This window comes from Equus asinus, chromosome 8, assembly GCF_041296235.1.
Source record: "Equus asinus isolate D_3611 breed Donkey chromosome 8, EquAss-T2T_v2, whole genome shotgun sequence".
NCBI classification, from domain to species: domain Eukaryota; kingdom Metazoa; phylum Chordata; class Mammalia; order Perissodactyla; family Equidae; genus Equus; species Equus asinus.
The window spans coordinates 783,394-802,988 of record NC_091797.1 but is presented as its reverse complement, the minus strand read 5'-3'; the positions used below and the strand labels follow the sequence as shown (position 1 = coordinate 802,988).

General features: G+C 40.6%; 1 protein-coding gene across 42 annotated transcripts in view; it reads left to right on the top strand.

The window, feature by feature from the left end:
* The window catches only part of RIMS1 (regulating synaptic membrane exocytosis 1), a 416,789-nt gene that overhangs the window by 301,808 nt on the left and 95,386 nt on the right, over window positions 1-19,595 (top strand). For 21 of the 42 annotated variants that reach the window (XM_070514563.1, XM_070514576.1, XM_070514568.1 and 18 more), the window contains one exon: window positions 13,553-13,624. The exons of 13 other annotated variants lie outside the window; for them this stretch is intronic. In XM_070514563.1, coding sequence (XP_070370664.1) covers window positions 13,553-13,624 — 72 coding nt within the window. Of the gene's footprint in view, window positions 1-5,161; window positions 5,246-13,552; window positions 13,625-19,595 lie in introns of all 42 variants that reach the window. 8 more of the 42 variants (XM_070514572.1, XM_044776986.2, XM_070514573.1 and 5 more) reach the window with 1 other exon arrangement.

Below are 19,595 nucleotides of genomic sequence, written 5' to 3'. Positions count from 1 at the left end.
ACGCCGCCCTTCACTGATGATTCAGAGAGAAAGGGGCACCGGGCACATCTGACACGCTCTGTTCCTAAAGGGTCGAAAGTGTCAGGTCTCCCTTTTCTCCCTTTTCTCCCTTATTGGGAGGCTTGGCCCAGGTCAGCAGATGAATTCTGGGTGATGTGTGTAGAGACGCTGTTGGCAAGGGAAGCCACTCAGGTTTTGAGTGCCTCCATTATATATTCTGTTGATTACACAAATGGCAAAAATACTTATGGATTACCCCATTGCCCAATCTAGCCATGAGCCATAAATCAAGAAATTTTGGGTTTACAATAAAAGATCTAGAAAGATTAGTTATATATATTAGTTATATGTAAGACATCTAATAGATAAGGACTCTCTTTTATCGTTTCATGAGCAAATACCACTGCATATTTACAGGGAGGTCTGGTCAAGGTCTTTGCACTTTCCTCCCATTGTTTTCAGGGTCTGCTTGAGGTCGTTCACTCCCCCTTGTTCCCTGATTGGGAAGGAGTGAGTTACAGGCCTGCTAGTAACTTTTCAGTTCCCAGATTTTAAATCAAAGTGTGGCTTAAATGTTTAGAAGCATTGCTTTTTAGAGCCACCGAGGAATAGTTCCTTTTCTCAGATATTTTACCGTCTTCCTTGATCTTTCGTAGAAATCCTAGCCTTACTGAAGGCTCAGTGAAGGGTAGTTTCTCTTTACTGCCTCCATTTTTCACCTCCCAGTGAATTCTCAATCTGATTCTGACTCCTTCCCACTGCTCTGCCACTGTGCTGACATCCCTGTACGGACCCCATGGGCTCCCACTGTACTGACGTTCCTGTAGGGACCCCGTGGGCTCCCACTGTGCCGACGTTCCTGTAGGGACCCCGTGGGCTCCCACTGTGCCGACGTTCCTGTAGGGACCCCGTGGGCTCCCACTGTGCCGACGTTCCTGTAGGGACCATGTGGCTCCCTGGTTGTCCAGCAGCGTCTTGCTTTGCCTGGTTACTTGAACCTCTCCCGCTAAGTCCCCTCTGCTGATTTTCTCATGCCTCTGTTGTACTGTCTCCTTTGAGGCTTCTCTTCCTCCCTGTCCCATAAAGATTTGTATTTCTTGGCTTCATCCTCAGTTTTCCTTTTCTGCGCCACCTGTTCTGTCTCTGAAATCATATTTCTATCAGAAGTTTCCTCTCTGCTGCGTATGAAGACAGCGCTCTGCTGTCAGTGATACCCTGAGGACCAGGCCTGAGTGTCTAAATGTTTGTCAGACCCTGTGCACCTCAGAAGTCCTGACTGCTCCCTTAGGTCCCCTGCATCCTTCTGCAGCTCGCTGCTTTCTCTTCCTGAATGTTCCTTTAATTTGTTGGCGTTGACACAGATCCATCCACAGAGTCTAGAAGCCTCCCCTCCGGCTCCTTCTTGGTGTCTGTGAGTGGGGAGCTCCCCCAGTTCTCTCTGGAGAATCTCCCAGCAGGTCCCTCGCCTGAGCAGCCGCAGCCCTTTTCCTTTCCACTCTCCCTCTTGCCCCATTAGTTTTCTCATAAGCTTGATTAATGGGTTTTATTAGCTTTTGTTTCAAGTGTTGTTTTCATAAAATTGAAATACCCTTTTCCCTTTGTTGTCTGCCTAAAAATTCTACTCATTCCTCAAACATGCAGGTCAAATAATGCTGTCTCTCCCCGGCCCGCGCTTCCCTTCTCTCTGCCTTCAGGATCTCTCGCTGTCCTCTCTGCCGTGTGGAGTGAGATCCTCCTGTGGCAGTGTCCTCGGGGGCGTGCTTGCACCCTTGCGGTCCTGCACGCCCTGAGGGCAGGGACCACAGCCTGTCTGTCCTTGCCATCTTTTCTGAGACCACTGTTATTTTTTACTTAGTCAGTGCTCAATTTGGGGGATTAGGGGGACTTTAAAAATGCCTATTTTTTGATCCCTAAGTTGTGTCTGTTTGTGAGCCAGACCCAGGACCTGGAAGCTGGGAGATCCAATTGTCACTGTAAACACAGTGAACATGTGTCGAAGTGTGACTTCAGGTCTGTAAGCTCAGTAGTAATTTGCTCAGAATCAGCCAGATTCGCTGAACCACCGGAGGCTTCTGTCGGGGGCCGGGCCTGTGTCTATGGCTGCATCGCAGGTGTGTTTGCAGGCAGTCTGGCCGGGGAGGGGGAATCAGAAAGGGCTGTCATCCATGCCTGAGCCTTTGATATGAGGTCCCCTGTCACATAAGCCGCTCGTGCCTCCTGGGTAGAAAGACCAGGAGCACCGCTTGAGTGAATTTTCCTCCACATGGAAACACGAGGCCAAGGGAAAGCAAGTTCCTACCTAAAACTTAACTTTAAATTCAAAGTTTAAGCATCTATATTAATTTCAATTTAAAACAATATTCAGGAAAATGTTTTTAAAGAACTAAAAGGAATAATGGAAATAGACAATAAAAATATATACCGTGTAGTTAGTGACCTCATTTGTTCAGGTTGGTTTCTAATATTACAGTACTTCACAGGTATTTTTTATTTGTGCTGTTCATGGAATGAATGATTTACATGTCCATACAATTTCTCTTTTAGATAATTTAGCTGCTTAGCCATGGTCTGCAAAGAGAGAGGCACCATTGAAACGTGCACAAACGCGAGCATCTATATTAATTACACATTTAAACACACAATTTATTCTAAGGTATATCAGGCAAAGGGGGAAAAGCCGTAACATAAGAACTGTTTAATGACTTTCCAAGGCCTGTCAGTTCTAATTCCTTCATTTCTCGGTGGGTGCCCTCACCACTGTTAATTTCTTAGTTAAGGTTCTCATTATTCTTACCCGTTTTACCACAAAACCTAGAGTCTTATCTCCTTATTGTCTACTTAAATATCCCCAAATATTTATTGATTACTTGTTCTGTGCCATGCATGGTTGATGTAACTGCCAAAACAAGACAAACACTCTGGTCCCCGTGTTAAAGGAGCTCATCAAGCCTCGAAGTCAGTGCCAGCATCAGACTGGCCGCCTTCTGCTCTGAACACAGTGCAGTTTCAGAATTAGTGAATTTGGAATACCTGATATTAAAGTATTAGTAACGTAACTAACTAATGCAACTCACAGGCAAGATGGTTTGGAAAGAGAAATCATGAAGGGGCTGGTTTAGTTCACCTAGATAGGAGAAAAAGAAGTTGCAGACGTTTTAAAAACAACAAAATATAATACTAGCCTATTTAGAACTCACAGATGTATTTTATTAAAACTTATGTAGTTTCTATTCCTAGGACAAAAACTGGGTATAAATTGATCCTGCTCTCATCATATGATGAAATATATGAGGGAAAAGCAAACAGAATTGTTATACTGGTTCTGTCAGCCTATTCAGAAGGACCTTGAGGGCACAGATCTAAGTGTCACGCTAAATGCTCCTTGAAAAAGCACCTTCTAATAGCTTGTGTTCCCAGTTGCTTGTTTCTGAATGTACACCTTTGTCCTTCATAGCTTTCACTGCATGTTCCATAATTATGCCATTTTTCTTTACTTTTGTGTTTAAATAAACACAAGGACTGGAATTTTGCCTCAGGAAGCAAGGTTACTCACAATCGTGTGGAGTTAAGATTATTATTACTTTACAGAAAAACATATTAACTCTTTTTGTTTTCAAATAACACCATAAGTTTTAACCCAACTGAGTATAATTTAATGCAGAAAACCCTGTAGTTGTACTTATTTTCAGTTACTTTAGAAATATGTTTCTTTATCGTATCTGCATAACAAAAGCCAGTAAAGTGGAAAGATATGTTTTAAAGCATTCAGATTGTATTGACCAACTATTTAAATAATTTAAAATAACTAAGTAATTTAAAATTAACACAGGGTGTTTTCAATCTCACAAACGTGTAACACATTACACGTTTTTCCTTCTGCCTAAAGTCTGCTGTCAAACATCTTGTTTGCTTCCCTGCCTTCCCAGAGCCCTGCCTGAGTCGTGCCGAGTCTGTCTAAGGCTGTGACCAGTCCAGGCTTCCAGGGTCCTGAGAATCGAGCCCCTGCTGACCTGGATGTCTTGGCCACGAGATGATGGCCCTCTGCTGCTTTTGTCCAGCCTGCCTAACAGATCCAATAAGCCAAGTAATAATGGCAAAAAGATGGCTTTTTTTAACATTAGGACTAGTCTCCTTTGGATGATAATGAACTCTTACAGCTCGATGAGTCCTGAAAGACACTCAGTTATCCTGTGTTGCGTATGAGGAAGCCAGTGTCCAGAGATTTTATCCCACTTCAAATGTTTATATCTAATGTCTAAAAGTTTCCTAATCTGGCCTCTTCAGTCCCTTTGTGCCTCTTTTCAGTCTTCGACTGGATGTTTGTAATTTGTGTACAAATTACACAGACTTTCAAGATAGTTTAACAAAAGAATGATCCAAGTTTCAAACGTTTATTTAAATTTTAATCAAAAAAAGTGTTGTTGTACATGCTGGAGTAAAAAACAACGGTTTAACCAATGCATAAATACTTTTGCCAGTAAAGATGAGGAGTTTTTTAAAGGTAGTGCTATCTTACTTTCACATTGACCTGTATCTCCCATTTTTATCCATCAGTGTTTTTACTCACAGTAAGCCCTGAAGTTTTCCCCAAGAACACTTGTTAGGACTTCACTGGGAGAATTCCCATGAATTCTTTCTTTTATGTCAGTTTTCACACTAAGGAGCACTTTTATTTCTTCCATTTAAACTGTGTTTCTGCTTTTTATTAATTTCACACACCTCATCTTTGCTACTTTATCCAGTACTTTCAAGGCTTGCAATCAAATAAGAATTGGTAGCTTATTAAACCTGTTTTATTCAAACATAAGCCGGATTCTTAAGGATGCATCTTTTTAAACCTGAAGTTATATACATAGTTGTGTGTGTATAGACGTGTATACACAGCACGCACATTTAAAATAACAAAATTACACTTAACAGATTTCAGACATCTTCTCAAATAAATTGTTTCTCTATTCACTTATAAGGTTACAGGTTTTATTTTCTTACAATACGATAATTTATCTTTCCAAGTCTTTTGAAAATGAAGAGTGAATTGTGGAGAAAGAGTCTAGACTTTGCCTTTTTGGGTGCTGTTCCAGTCCTGTTGTTCCATGTATTCTTTTATTTTAAGAGTTACTAAATGTCTTGTTTTTTCCTGTCTTGTTCGTTGGGCAAACAGGGGTAGATGGTCCCCCTCCCTAGATAGGAGACTGCCTCCTAGCCCCAGGATTCAAATCCAGCACGCATCTCCGGAGAATGACAGGTACTAGTCGCCTCTTCCTCACAGACACGTGGCTTCCAGAGGCACCACTGTAGGCACCGGTGGAGGCCCGGGGGCAGGTGGGCCCTGAGGCGTCCTTCCGGGAGCCTGAGCCAGCCCTGCGGTGGCTCCATCGGCCAGTGCCAACAGAGCGCCTCCGAATGGTCCCTGAAACGAGGACAGCGCTCATGGCGCGGTCCAGACCCCATTGGACCCACGAGGCAGTTGCATTTAGCGAGCATTGGCATCAGGTTGTCACTTTCTAGAAGCAGATTTAACTACTGCTTTTGTTTACATGTGAACCAGTAAAAAGTCTCAGGTGCTTTAAAGTGTTTTAAAATCTATGACGGAGCCTTGATGGGTTGGTTTCGGTTATCCTCCTCTTTTCTTGTTATTACATAGTTAATAAGGAAGTTTAGGCTTTGGGGTAAATTTAAAAATGTCTGATTTAAAGTAGAACACCTGGTTCTCGTAAATTTTATGAATACTGTGTTTTTAAACGTGGTTTTGTCCAGAGCTAGGGTCAGTCCACAAGGTAGGTTTTTAGAAATAGCATCAGTGCTCTGAATCCACTTCGAGTCGCTCTGTCAGAAGCGCCACATGCACACCGTCCACACTGTGTCCTTCACAGCTGTGCTGAGTCATTCTCCTCCTGGGTGGTGTTTATTGTATAAGGTCCTTATCTGTAGATACTGGTCACAGAAGGTTATTGGGTGTTTTGGATGCTTCTCTTCTAGTGTAAGCAGAAATTCAGTGAACACCTCGCTAATATTTATTAAGTAGAGGAGAATATGCAGCATCTCAGAAACAGAACACCCCGTTTTGCCAGCATGCGGGTCTTACATACCCCTTTCTTAGTGTGTGCAGTGCAGGAACTGTGCCCTCACTTAAGAGAGACGTAATTTATTTTCTGTATCTGTAAATCGTCTCATATCTTCAGGATTTCAATTTGAAAGAAAAGCTAAACACCCATCACTCAGAAAAAGGAAGTCATTTTACCAATGTTGGAAAAGGCCACAGGCTGATATTTCATGATGGCTTTAAGAATATTTTATCTTGTTTTAGTCTTTAAGACATTTACCTCTTAATATGACTTACATATTTGGAACTTAAAACTAATTCTTTCTGCTACTGTCTGATTTCTGGGATAGAATTTCAGGGACTAGAAAAATTAGGAAAATCTTCAATATAAAAATTATTAAAAATTTAAAGTCTTTTCCAATAAGAATATAAAATAATTGTGTAAATTAGATAAAAACTCATGACCACAATGAGGTGGCTGGCCCGGTGGCGCATTGGTTAGGTTCACACATTCTGCTTCGGTGGCCCGGGGTTCACTGGTTCAGATCCCGGTGCGGACACGGCATTGCTTGGCAAGCCATGCTGTGGTAGGCGTCCCACATATAAAGTAGAGGAAGATAGGCACAGATGTTAGCTCAGGGCCAGCCTTCCTCAGCAAAAAGAGGAGGATTGGCAGTAGTTAGCTCAGGGCTAAACTTCCTCAATAAATAAATAAATAAATAAATAAATAAATCCATGATCACATGGTTATTCATTCATTCAACACGTATTTATTGTGCCCCTACTGTGCGCACCATTCTAAAGACCAGAGCCACAGCAGTATTTGACAGGCACAGTCCTGGCTGTCAGGGAACTTAGCATTTCCTTTCATAAAAGACCATTCTGGAAAGCTTTGAATTTATTCCAAAACAAATGAGCCAGTAGATTTTGCCTTCTGTAATGACTGTTTGAGTACAGGAAAATTAAGTAGGGTGATTTTGTAATGAATATAAATGTAAGTGTGTCTGGGCATAGATTAAGCAAAACAGAAATCCAAATAGTTTCAGTTCGTAGATAAATGAGATGAAGGTTATTTGAAAATCAGTTGTCATTTAATGACATATGAATTAATGATGTTATTTGATTTTATTTCGTATCTATAACTTTAAGGGTAGATTTTAGGAAATGATCCTTTTAGATGAGGTGATTAAAGGAAATTCTTATTAATACAGAATTATGAACACACTTTTTACTTTTTTATTATGACTTATTTGTAAATAAGTTCTATGTTCAACCAAAAGAAGTACATTTCAAGTGTCTTGATACTATGATTTATTACTGTAGGGAGCAGAATATTATTTACAGTAAATTTTTATTAAAATATAGGAATAGGGGCCAGCTGATGGCATAGTGGTTAAGTGTGCACATTCCGCTTTAGTGGCTCGAGTTTGTGGCTTTGAATCCTGAGCACAGGCCTACACACTGCTCATCAAGCTGTGCTGTGGTGGCGTCCCACACACAAAATAGAGGAGGATGGGCACAGATATTAGCTCAGGGCCAGACTTCCTCAGAAAATCAATCAATCAATTAATCAATATATGGGAATAATATGTGCCCATAAAAATGAGAAAGAAATTACTGCATCAAATGATGCTAAACTCACAAGTAACCATGTCTCCCACTTGGCAGCACACATTTTGCCTCTTATCAGCTTTATTTCTGCGTTCAGAAGTTTCTACCATTTTGCAGGTGAAGTGAACACAGCATCAGATTGAGAGACAGTGAATGTTCATAAGGATTTGGGCATCAGATGACTTTTGTCCCACTCACTGGTCACTAGGAAAATATTCTAAAATCATATAACTTTAATGATACAATTTTTAATGTGCCATTCCTCTATAGTTTAATTTCAACAGTAAGCAATCTTGATGTCATCTCAAGTTGTACAGTAGGTCTATTTAGAATTAACATGAAAGTATGTTTGTCTAGATCTAGGAATATTTTGTATAAGTTGTAGGCTATTTAAAATAATGATGAGGGAAAAATACATAAATTTGATACCACGGGAAATGTTTCTCACTTTAAAATTGTAGTGAAATTTTTCTTGCAATTTTATTGCTAAAAATATTGGTACTTTTAAGAATCATCATTCCACCAACAAAGCACCTCTATCTAAATGGAAATATTTTACTATAGAAATAGTAATGTTTATGACCCTGGAGGTACATAACTCTGTTTATGAATCTTAATAAAATTTAGATCTACTTATGGCTTGAAATTAACCAAAATTTGTGAGTAGCATGTTACAAAAAACTGTGTTTTCATATGCCCCAGATCACGAAGGCTCTGAGTCTTGTGCTCACGATGGAGTCAATCATCTTTAAGTGTGATTATTATTATTATTATCATCTAATTCAACTTTAAACTATTTTTGGTAAATGTTTTTTCAAGAAAATGCAATATATTCTTTTTTAACTTTTAAAAATTTTTGGTAGTGATCATTCTAAGTGAGGTGATAGAACATATTTTTATTTGGTACATTTTGAGATTTATTTTAACACTTCGTTAGCTTGAAGTTACTGACTCTAGTGTTTTGATTGAGAATGTTTTTGCATCAAGATAAATGATGCAGTTCATTCGTGTGTGACAGATAAATACTGAAAATATTTGATAAAATAACCCTGTTTTCCAGACCTAATTTATCGGAACAAGTAAAGCATCCCCACTGTGTTTAAGATTAATTCCTGAGTCATTCTGCTGAAGTTGCTCTAATTTATTTTGCAAATAACCAGATTTGTATAGTTTCCCACACTTCTCTTGGTAGCAGCTATTTGCCTGTAAGAATCTGTAACCAAGAATATCAAGTGGTTTCTTTTGATTCAAAGTGAGTAAATCTTCTTTCTCCATTGGAAATATTTTTAGAATAAAGAAGTCACGTGCTTTTTCACTTCCAGAATTCATGGTGGCTGCCAGGTAAATGAAACGTTGGTGTGGAACCACTTATAAACTCAGGACATGGCTAATCAATTTTGTTTGCCTCGTAACATCATTTATCTGTGCTTTTCAAAAGCATCCTTTATTTGAGTGAAGGAAATGTACCCATGTACTAAAATTCTTAGTGAGTCTATTTAATGACTGCAGTCATATACATAAATATCAATAATATACAAAAGGGCAAATGTGTCTTAATTGCATGCATTCTCCCTCACTGCATATGAACATTTCTTATTTAGGTAGATTCTATTCAAATTTAATTTTTTCTCCTCAAACTTATGAGGAAATAAGATGATAGAGATTTGCATTTCAAGAGAGTAAGCCATCTAGGTAGGAAGCCAGAATATCTATAAATATATTCTTATGATATCACTATTAATTTTAACTAAATTAAAACATTATGTGGTAGATTTTTATTAAATTCTCCCAAAGTAGAACATCTTATATTTTCATTTTATCATACAAATAGTCTTAAATGATATTACTATTTTATTAGTATATTAGTTTTACCCTTTAATGGAATTGTAATGTCTTCAGAAAAGCTCTATTTACCGATGTCTTCGGGGAATTGCTCTAATTGAATTTAGCTATTGAAGAGGAAAAAGAAAGCACAGAAATAGATTTTAACAATTACTTTCTTCTCATTAGTACATTTTATGAATCTTCACACTTAAATGAGTACAGAGTGAATAATAATTAAAAGCAGGACTTCACATTTAGATTTATTTAGGAACATCCCCACTTTCTTGATTATTACTCTTATATCAATTTGGTAATAAATTAGTTGTTGTACCTTACATTTGAACATAATAGCTTTTAAAGCATTTCATTTGTGTCCTGTGCACCAGCAAGCATAAGACCAAAATTATACAACTATTGAGTTGTGAAGTAAAGGAAAAACTCAGGATTCCTGGTTCTTGCATATCTAAACCAAAGAAACATTCTTTCTGAATAATAAAATAATGATAAAAATTTTAGTAAAGCAAAAGCATGTTAAAAACACAAAATAAATAAGATAACGATGAAAACACTTTAACGATTTTGTTTGCTTCTGCCCAGGGAGCCATCTAATAAACATCAGGTCATTCAAAGTCACTGGATGGCAGAGCGGGAACAGAACCCAAGGACAAGGGGCCAGGATGGCGGTGTCCTCGCCATTAATTAAGGCTCATGTTACCTTGGAAGAGTTTCTTAAACCTTCTGGGACTCAGTTTCCTCATCTATAAAGTTAGCTGGCTGTAGATGGATTAACTGAATTCTATGCCCCTTAAGACACTAAAATTGAATCTAGCTGCCTCGTCGCATCGTGATAAACATAGCTTGGGCCAATAATAATGACTGAGACTTCATTACGTGTAAGGCAATGATTAGAGGGCATTTCTTACTTGTGGTAGTTTATATTTTACTGACTCCCAGAAAATAGGACAAAGTTTTATTTCTAAATTTATTTGATTTGATGTTAACTGAATTTTATAGCCCTAGTTTTTTAGTTTTTGTAACTTTTAGTGTCTCAAATTCCAGTATAATTCTCAAAATATTACTTTTTTTAACTGTCCATTCAACAAACACTTATTGGGTAGTTACTGTGTGCTGGGCGTGATGTTTTATGGTGACAACCCAAACAGACACAGTTGCTGACCCCGAGGAATGTGGATAGAATGGCGTGGGGTCGAAGGCTGCTCATTTGCTGTGATCCATTTTACGGTTACGTGGTCAATAGCGTCAGTAGTGTAGTACATGGACGTAGATCGATGGTTCTAACCTTTCGCAGTTCACATGGCACAGGCCTCTATTTATTCCAGGACACAGCTGTGTTTAAAACACACAGTGTATTCATAGCTGTAACTGAGGGCTTGGAATAGGAAAGACAGAATTTTCTATTTTCTTCAATATGCCTGCTTTATGCTGAATTATTACAGCGAAGTGTGTATCATTTTAATGTTCAAACGAAGTCCCAGTTGCCCAGCTGCCCTGGGCCTGTGCGTTTGACGGCTCTTTCTTCTGGGACGTGTTTTCCTTATGTAGACACATGGCCCACTCCCTTGTCTTATGTCTTTGCTAAAATGTCACCGACTCCATGAGGCCTTCCCTGAGCATCCTACTGCAGATTGCAGGCTGCACCTGCCCCACCCCGCCCCGTTTCGGATTCTCCCTGCCCTGGTTCACTTTTTGTGGTTGTTTTTAGCATTATCGCCTTCTAGTATACTATGCAATTCATTTTTTTTGAGGCTTTTTTGGTGCTTATGGTCTGCCTTCTACCAATAAAATGCAAATTGCTTGAAGGCAGAACTCTTTGTCTGTTTTATTCACAATCGTATTCCAAGCACCTGAAACAGTGCCTGGCATATATACAGCTCAACAAATATTTGCTGAATGAATGAATGAATGAGCGAAAACCCTTAATAACAGTGAGTTTCATGAATTGGCCTAAAACCCTGTGCTCTCATTTGGCTCTCGCTCTGCTGAAGATGACAAAAGGAGCGTTTGTCCCCACAGTTCCTTGCCTATTCCTGGGACTCAGCATAAATCTCCCATAATGGTAGACCACTTTGTACTTGGAGCTCAGATACACACGGGACCTGAGGCCTGTCTCATTCTGCCTCTCCCCTCCCCTTCCTTCAGCATCTCCTGCCGCGTCTGTGCCTTTCTCCCCCTTGCTCAGGAACCAGCCTCCCTTCTTCACGCCCCACCCCCCACTGGTTCCAGCCATGTGCTGTGTGCTCTTCAACCTCCACAGCCTGCAACCCCCAGTCCTGACCACGTCATCAACAAAGTGGATAAGAGCCGTCCCTCAGTATCAGAGAGCGACCGTCTCTCAGTGGTCCCCCAGGCCTGCCCCAGACGTCATGGTCCTTCCCTTCTTGAGCAAGGTGCATCCACAGGGCGTGGGTCAGAATCACTGGCTCCACCTGTCTGCTGGACGGTGGGGCAGGAACAGGTTAGGAGCCAGACAGACTCCATTCTATCCCAGCGCTGCTGCTGACCAACCGAGGAGCCTGGCCCTGAGCCTGTTCCTTCGTCTGTAAAACGAAGAGGGCACCTTCTCAAAGGATTGTCACAAAGGGTAAATAAGTCAGTGCCTCCCTCACGGCCTGTTAGGGTCTTTTCCAGCTAGAGAAGGAAAGTGGTCTCCCTTCTTATTCCCACCTCCTCAGAAGTGAGAGTCAGAGTGACAAATGGCAGAAGAACACAGCACTGAAACCCAGATTCTGAATTTGAGGGACAAAGTAGTGTTGTATGTTAGTTATATGATAGTAAAACCTAGCTTTTGGCCATGGTGAGAGAGATAGGGAGAGATGAAGAGCCCCAGAGCCTGCACGCTCGGTGGAGGTGGACTTGGCTCCTGTACATGTGCCTGGTGCCTGGTGGGCGGCACGTGCTGGACACTCAGACAGGGCGTCCGGCATCAGCACGTAAAAGGGAGTAGTTGCTAAAAATTCTTATCACATGAAAAAAATTCCGACAGTGTGTGGTGGTGGATGCTAACTAGACTTATTTTGGTGGTCATTTCTCACTTACACAAACCTCACACCACCATGTTGTACATCTGAAACTAATAAAGTGTTAGGTGTTAGTTATGTCTCAATTTCAAGAAGACAGTTGTCTCCTTAACATTGTTGGAAGGAAGGGATATCAGGAAAGAAAAATAAGCATAAATTGTTGACAACCAGTTATCAAGATAAAAATGCACATTCGTTTTTGTGGTTTCTCTGTTTTTTTATGTGTGAGTTTCTTGACCACAATATTTTATGTTTATTTCGAATATATAGTGGTCCAGATACATCGTGGGTGATCAGGTTGTGTGTTAGCTGCCTTGGGAGGTGAGCTCTCTCTGTGGACGTCATTTCTGTGGGAAGAGGCCTCTCACCTTCCAAGTGTCCGGTGTACATATGTACTTTTAGAACATAGAGTGACGGGGAATTACTAGTGTTTTTATTTGTGATATATAATTAGCTTTTTAAGATGCTACATGATTATAAAATCATCTTTATGATAATCTAAAAAATAATTTTAATAGTTTATTTAAAATACTTAGGTCTAACATATTCCACTATAGCATTTTTTTTCTCTTTTCTTCATAATATATTTAGGGAATAAAACAGGCAAAAAGTCTTTGTAGCACCAAATTTCAACGTGTAAAAGTAGACAGCACTTCCCCCTCAGTGGTCTTTCAGCACCCACACCATTCCTGCCATCACATCTGTCATCCCCATGTCCCATGGTGGGGTTTCTTCCCTCATTAGGGAAGGCAGGTTCTCAGCAGGGATCCGCACTGAAGCTTTGTGATGGGCTTACCTATCTAGACCAATAGGATGTCAGCTTCTGTGTCTCCTGTTGGGCAACTTGTGTCTTCCACATGGCACCGGTTCTGATTTTTGTTTTTATTTATTTTTTATTTTAAAAAGTACTGACTGACAAAAACCATTTAGGTAAGATAGTTGCCATTTTTCATGCCTATTGCTTTTATCATTGTATGATATTCCTGTAGCTTTATTCATCATATATTTTGTATTTCTTTAACATTTCATTCCACAGGCACTCCAGAAAGTCTGAAAGATCTAGCATCCAAAAACAGACTAGGAAAGGCACCACCTCTGATGCAGAAAGGTAGGCTGGGAACTGTGACGGGCGGCCGTCTTCTCTTCCTCTGGTGTGTGCAGGATGCCTTCTCTTGCTTTTCACATGAGCAGTCCTTATGCACAGATTGTGATGTTTAGAGACATTCGTGTGAATAAATCTCCTCTGTAGGAATAGCCTCATTCAAAGAACAAGAGAAGGGTAATTTGAAGGCAGCCCCTAAATCTTAGAGTTTAAGACAGACCTCGTGTTTCTCTTAGAGATCATTGTGACTACTAAAGGACATTAAACCCACACTCATTCCTGCACACATACATTAATATTTTGTTTCTGAGGTCATTTAAATGTTACCAATGAATACAGTACCTGGAATATGCAAATATTTTGAGAGTCTGTTATTTATCTGAATGATGTCATCATTTAAAAAATATCTTTTCTGCAATTGGATAAGCTGAGATTCTAATTGTATATTGCAAGCAAAGATATTTGCTGAGTTAATGTAAAATTAACTCCAAGGGATTACTGACCTTTGGTTTGCAATTTCCAATTCCACAAGTTTTTTGAGTATTTTTAGTTGGAAGATATTGACATACTTTTTACAGAGCTATAAAAAAAATACCTAAAATCCAATTGACATATTCATTCATCCAAAAGTTATTGAGAGAAGGTAGGGGCCACAGATATAAATGAACAAGGGCCTCCCAGGGTCACAGTGCTGTATAATCACTAGAGGCATGCACATGGTTCAGGGAGGACCAGGGGTTGGGGATGCTGATGAGTTGGGAGATATTTCATAAACAGGTGTCACTGGAGCTAAGTCCAGGTATATGAAAGTAGATGTGAAGAGTAGACCATTCCATGACAGGGGAATGACATGGGAAAACATGAAGCTTGAAGTACCCTCTTGAGTTTTGGGAATCCATCCCCATATTGGGAGGGAGAATGGGACTCAGGACTTGGGAGAGAGATCTGAAAATAGAACTGGAGAAGTCCTTAGAGGCGTTGTTATGCGTGACCTTGTGGATCACACCACAGAATGTCAGCTTCTGGTTGGTTTGTCCATGCGCCGTTGAGGGGCTCCAGACATGGGAGACAATGACTGGTTTTGAGTTGCAAAGTTGTAGATCACTTTGAGAACATTTGGAAGATAGATTGAAAGAACCAAGGGTAGATGCAAGACACCAGCTAGGCTGTCACCATAGGCTTGGTCAAGATAGAATCTGCACATTCAGCAATTCATTCAATTAACAAATATATGGCAAGCTTTGAGCTAAGTTCAAGGAATGAGATAGTGAGCAGCAAAAAGGGAAAGCTTTCCAGAGGATGTTACCCCTGACTTAAGATCAGAAAAATGAGTAGGTGTGAGTCACATCAAGGGATGTGGGTTAGAGAAGAGGGAATTCATTCCTGGCTATTGGTCTGTGGAGATACTGACTATTTAGGGAACTTAATTTACAGTGGAACAAGGATTCAGGGAACTCAAAAAAGTGTTGAGTCGAGATTCAGTTTTACAAAGGATTTGGATTTTGAGGAAAGAAATGAAGCACAGAGTTCTAGCAATTTAGATGGATGGACAGATGGATGGACGGATGGATAGACGGATGGATGGATGGATGGATGGATGGATGGGTGCATAGATGGATGCATAGACCGATAGACAGATAGCCAGCCTGTAATGAAACAATACTGATTATTTCTATTTACATATTCTTTTATATCAACTCAGCTAACTGTTTTCTCTACTAGCTTGTAAATGACTTAAGTTCCTTAGGCAAGTTTTTAATCTCCAGCCTTCACAGCCCCTGTGCCTCATGCACACCCGATTTCCATTATTTTGACATGATTGAAATTTTTCCTCAAAGTAGTATTCTTTTATTCCATTCAGCCTTCTCTAATTCATTAGTCAGTTACTAATTGAGTGATTACTATGTGCAGTTTCGCATTTAGGATACATGATTGAACTAGGTTTTTTTTTTTTTTTTTGAACTAGGTTTTTTTGATAATAGGATACTGCTTTACAAAACCTTAGGTGTCTAGAGTCAACAGAAGGTACTTAACTCCAGATGAGTGGTATTTGGGCATCTTTCTCTGAAACACTGGAGATGCCTGTAGATAAACACAAATGCTCGCTCCACGAGGAAGAGAGGGGTTCCATTGACTCCCACCTCAAACATTTGCTGCTGAAGGCCCACATTCATGTTACTCTTGCCTTTACTTACTTTGCTTGTGGGTTGTAATATAAAAAACTCAGACCTTTCAGATGTGTAGATTTGGTTATAATTAAAGCTCTTGATGGATTTTCATTAGAGTATAAACTACCTAGTTTATGCCTAGTTTTTAAGGGAGTTGTTGAATAGCTAGTTACAGAAGGGGAGCTGGCTGGATGTTCTAGGTCTGTGTGCCCTGTCATTTCTTTAGAAGGTACTTGAGCTGACATCTGACCACAGGGGAGTTGAGGTCACAGAATGAATGCTTTGGACACTGATTCTTGGCCTTGGGGGCTAACAGCTTCCCCACAGGAGTCAGACGCACAGTCAAGCGTTGGCTTCTGACAAAATCTGCTGTGTGATGATCATAATTTTAAAGGCCCTTTGATGGCCTCAGCCAATTTGGCCTTATGAGGAATGGCCTTGAAGGAAAATACTTTGGAAGATTTGGTGACCAGTCATAACTGGAAGACAGGGGGAAGGCTTTCTGACTCTGTGCCGAGCTGTGGGAAGCAGGCCTCGGATTGTCTGGGGAGGCTCTTCAGTAAAGTGAGGTCCCACCCGTCCCCCTCTGTGGAGTCAGCCCCCACTGCTGGCACGTTCTGCGTGCAGCTCCAGGGACTGGTCTTCTGGTGGAGCCTGCACTCACACCCTAAGTGGGGAGGTTCTGTCAGGACTAGTGTTGAGAATCGGTGCATGCATTTTGTGTTGTGCTGGTGCTACTGGGGAGCTGTGCAGGCCTGTACCGGCCGTTACAGCAGTTGAGCTTAAGTCCCACTCGCTTGTCTATCCTTGAACAAGTCATTAAAAAAACACCAAAATCATATTTTTAAGCTGCAATAGAAGCAATTTACTGCAAGTCCATTTGCAGCAATAAGAATGTCTGACTGACAACCTAAGGTTTTGGTGAGAAATGTGTTTTACTTAAGTTCAAGTGAATACACTAGTCTTAGGTGAGAGAGTAGGCGTGGGCTGGACTCGGTGGTAAATATTTAGATACGTGTTTGAAGATGGTGAACTGGATTCAGACATGCTGAGGTCTGAATTAGAATGTTGCTCTTGAAGCCTTTTTTTGTTTAAAAAATATGAGATATTTATAGATATACATGTCAGAGTGGGTGTTGATTAAATGCCGTTTTCCTTATATTTATTTTCTACAAACTCTGAAGACAATTCTGTTAAATCTTGCCAAACAATGTGATACTTGGACATATGTCTATATTTTGTTTTACAAGATTAATAATACATCCAAGGGTGTGCCATTTTCATCTCATGATCTGGAAGCAGATCCCGTCTCAGCAGGCAGCACAGGGAGCAGGTGTTGGCGCCTGGCAGATCTGTGTGGGTCCTGCCGTGACCACTTGTTAGCTCTGTGGCTTTTTGCAAGTCCGTCTATGGTCCTCCGTTTTCTATACATAAAGTGGGAACAGTAACGCCTCTCAGAGCTGTCGTGAGAATACAAAACAAGTGTGTGTCTTCACACATATGCATGTGTGCACACGTGTACACCTACCCTCCATGCCGGCAGGTACAGATGGCCCCCAGACTGGTACTCAGTAAGAAGAGTGGTGGCATCATTCTGCTTACCCTTCCCTCATCCCCTTTTTCATTCTCTGAAATGCTTGTTCTTCATCTCCTTCCTTCTTACATCCCTACACTCTTAGCACATCCCATTTCATTGGAAAGATCAAAGCTCGACAGCCTGGACTCTCTCCACATTCCACTCCTGCGCCTCAGCATCTCTCCATCAGTTCTCTTTCCTCTTGTACTGGGCTCCATCATCTCTCCTCTCTAGAAGCTGCTCTTCCGCCTTCACCTTCTGCATTTCTGCCCTCCTCAGTGTCCCTCCTGTCATTCCGCCTCCTGGCACACTCCTCACTCTCCCTCAGGCGGAGGACTTCTGTGCCCCCCTTGAGTCTGTGCTTTCACACTTGTTACAGTTGAGCTCGTGGCAGGAACTGTTGCGTTACTGAGGGGCTTTCACTTCATGTCAAAGAAAAAACAGGTCTGATGCTAATGATTAACCTCAAACACTACAAGCTGCTTGGCGTACTGCAAGCCTGTGGCTCGGGAGCTGGGGACGCTGTCACATACGCTCCATCTGTGTTATGTTCACCCAGAATGACGTTTATTTGTCCCTAAAGTTGCTTTTTATATTTTTGTCATTTAGTGTGGTGCTGCATGAGGGCCACCTAAGTTATTCACCTTTCAGGTTATGTTTAAGTAGTCCTTTCAGTGCTTATGAATCGTGTTAAGGAATGAAGCAAGATTTCAGTGAAATTGTAAAATCTGCAAAATTTCTCAGTAGTATTAGGGTGAAAACTGTATTATTCAATTTTCAAACCCCACTTAGAAAGTGTATTTTGAACAAGAATTGCTTGAAGTTTATTCTCCTGATAATGGCTTTTAAAGACTAATAGGGAAAAACTCATTCTCGGTCATTGGGAAAGATTGATTATGCAGCCCTTCCCAAATGAATTAATTCTGGAGTTGAGTGAATGTGAAAAGTCAGTTCAGTACGAATGGACACTTTTAATATGTAGATATATTGACAATCATAACTGCTGTCAGTTCTTTTTTCCTTTAATTTGGAAATCAAGGTGACAGTCCTGGTTTCGGGATCTGCATTAGTGTCTGAGAAAGCGTTAGTCAATAGCTCAGGAAGATAGAATGCACATTTATTGAACACCTAAGTTGTGCGTTTTTGTTCTCCAGAACCTGACATTTTCCCATTTTGTTGTTTTGAAATAGAGGAGATGCCTAAGTCAAAATATTTACAGCTGTGAAAATCATTTTACTTAGAAGAAAACTTGTCAATCCAAGTACGAGTGAACAAAGCACTCCCCAGTGAGTGCATCTCCAGTGCTCAGTATGTGTTCTCTGCTCTCACACTTTCACTCGTCTGATAAGGGAATTTTGCAGCATCCTTTTTAAAAGGACGAGATGTGATTTGATTGCTTCTGTCGCAATGTAAAAAAATAATACATTTTAGGTATTTTAAATGTGCCTTTTTAAAAAAATACAAAAAATGATGAAAAAGGCAAAAGCACGTATCTGTTTTAAACAAACTTCTCTCTCTCTCTCTCTCTCTATATATATATAAACGTCAGTTTTTAATTCTTAATCCTTAATTCATAAATTGGCTTTATAATAATTTTGAACACCATTTTGAGATAACTGTCAATATGTGGACAAATATCTTTTCAGATATTTTTGTATCTTAGTAGACAGGTTTATATCACATAACAGCCACTTGCATTTGGTCAGTTTGAGGAGGAAGCTTCCTTCATCTCATCGTATTTTAATTTCTTGTGTAAATTCACCTCAGAGGACATCTCCCTTTGGCACCTGTTTGGAACAGGCCTCCTCATTGCAGAGGACAGTCATGGACGTTGTAACGTACGCACAGAGTCCCACAGGGCACCCTTTCTTCCTGAAGGCTGTGCGTGGGGTGCCCTTGCGTTTGTCATCTGGTACGGCCACTTCCTTGGTAACGGTGACATCAGTGAGCCTTGTCCCCGGCAGCCGTGTTGTAGGCGCTGGAGACACAGCTCAGAATGAAGACGAGGGGGGGTCTCTGCCTTGAGCAGCCTACAGGAGGTTTCTCACGTTGGAGGAGTCCAGATGAGGCATGTAAAAACCACACGGCACAAGTCTGTGCCGTAACTTGTCAGTTTGGTTTGAATTCCATCTGGGTAATTACGCGATGGGTTTTCTTCTGGCTTTAAAATCGCCGTATTGTGTGTGTGACTAGGTTTTCCTTGGACAGACGTGCTGGTATCAGAGTTAATGTG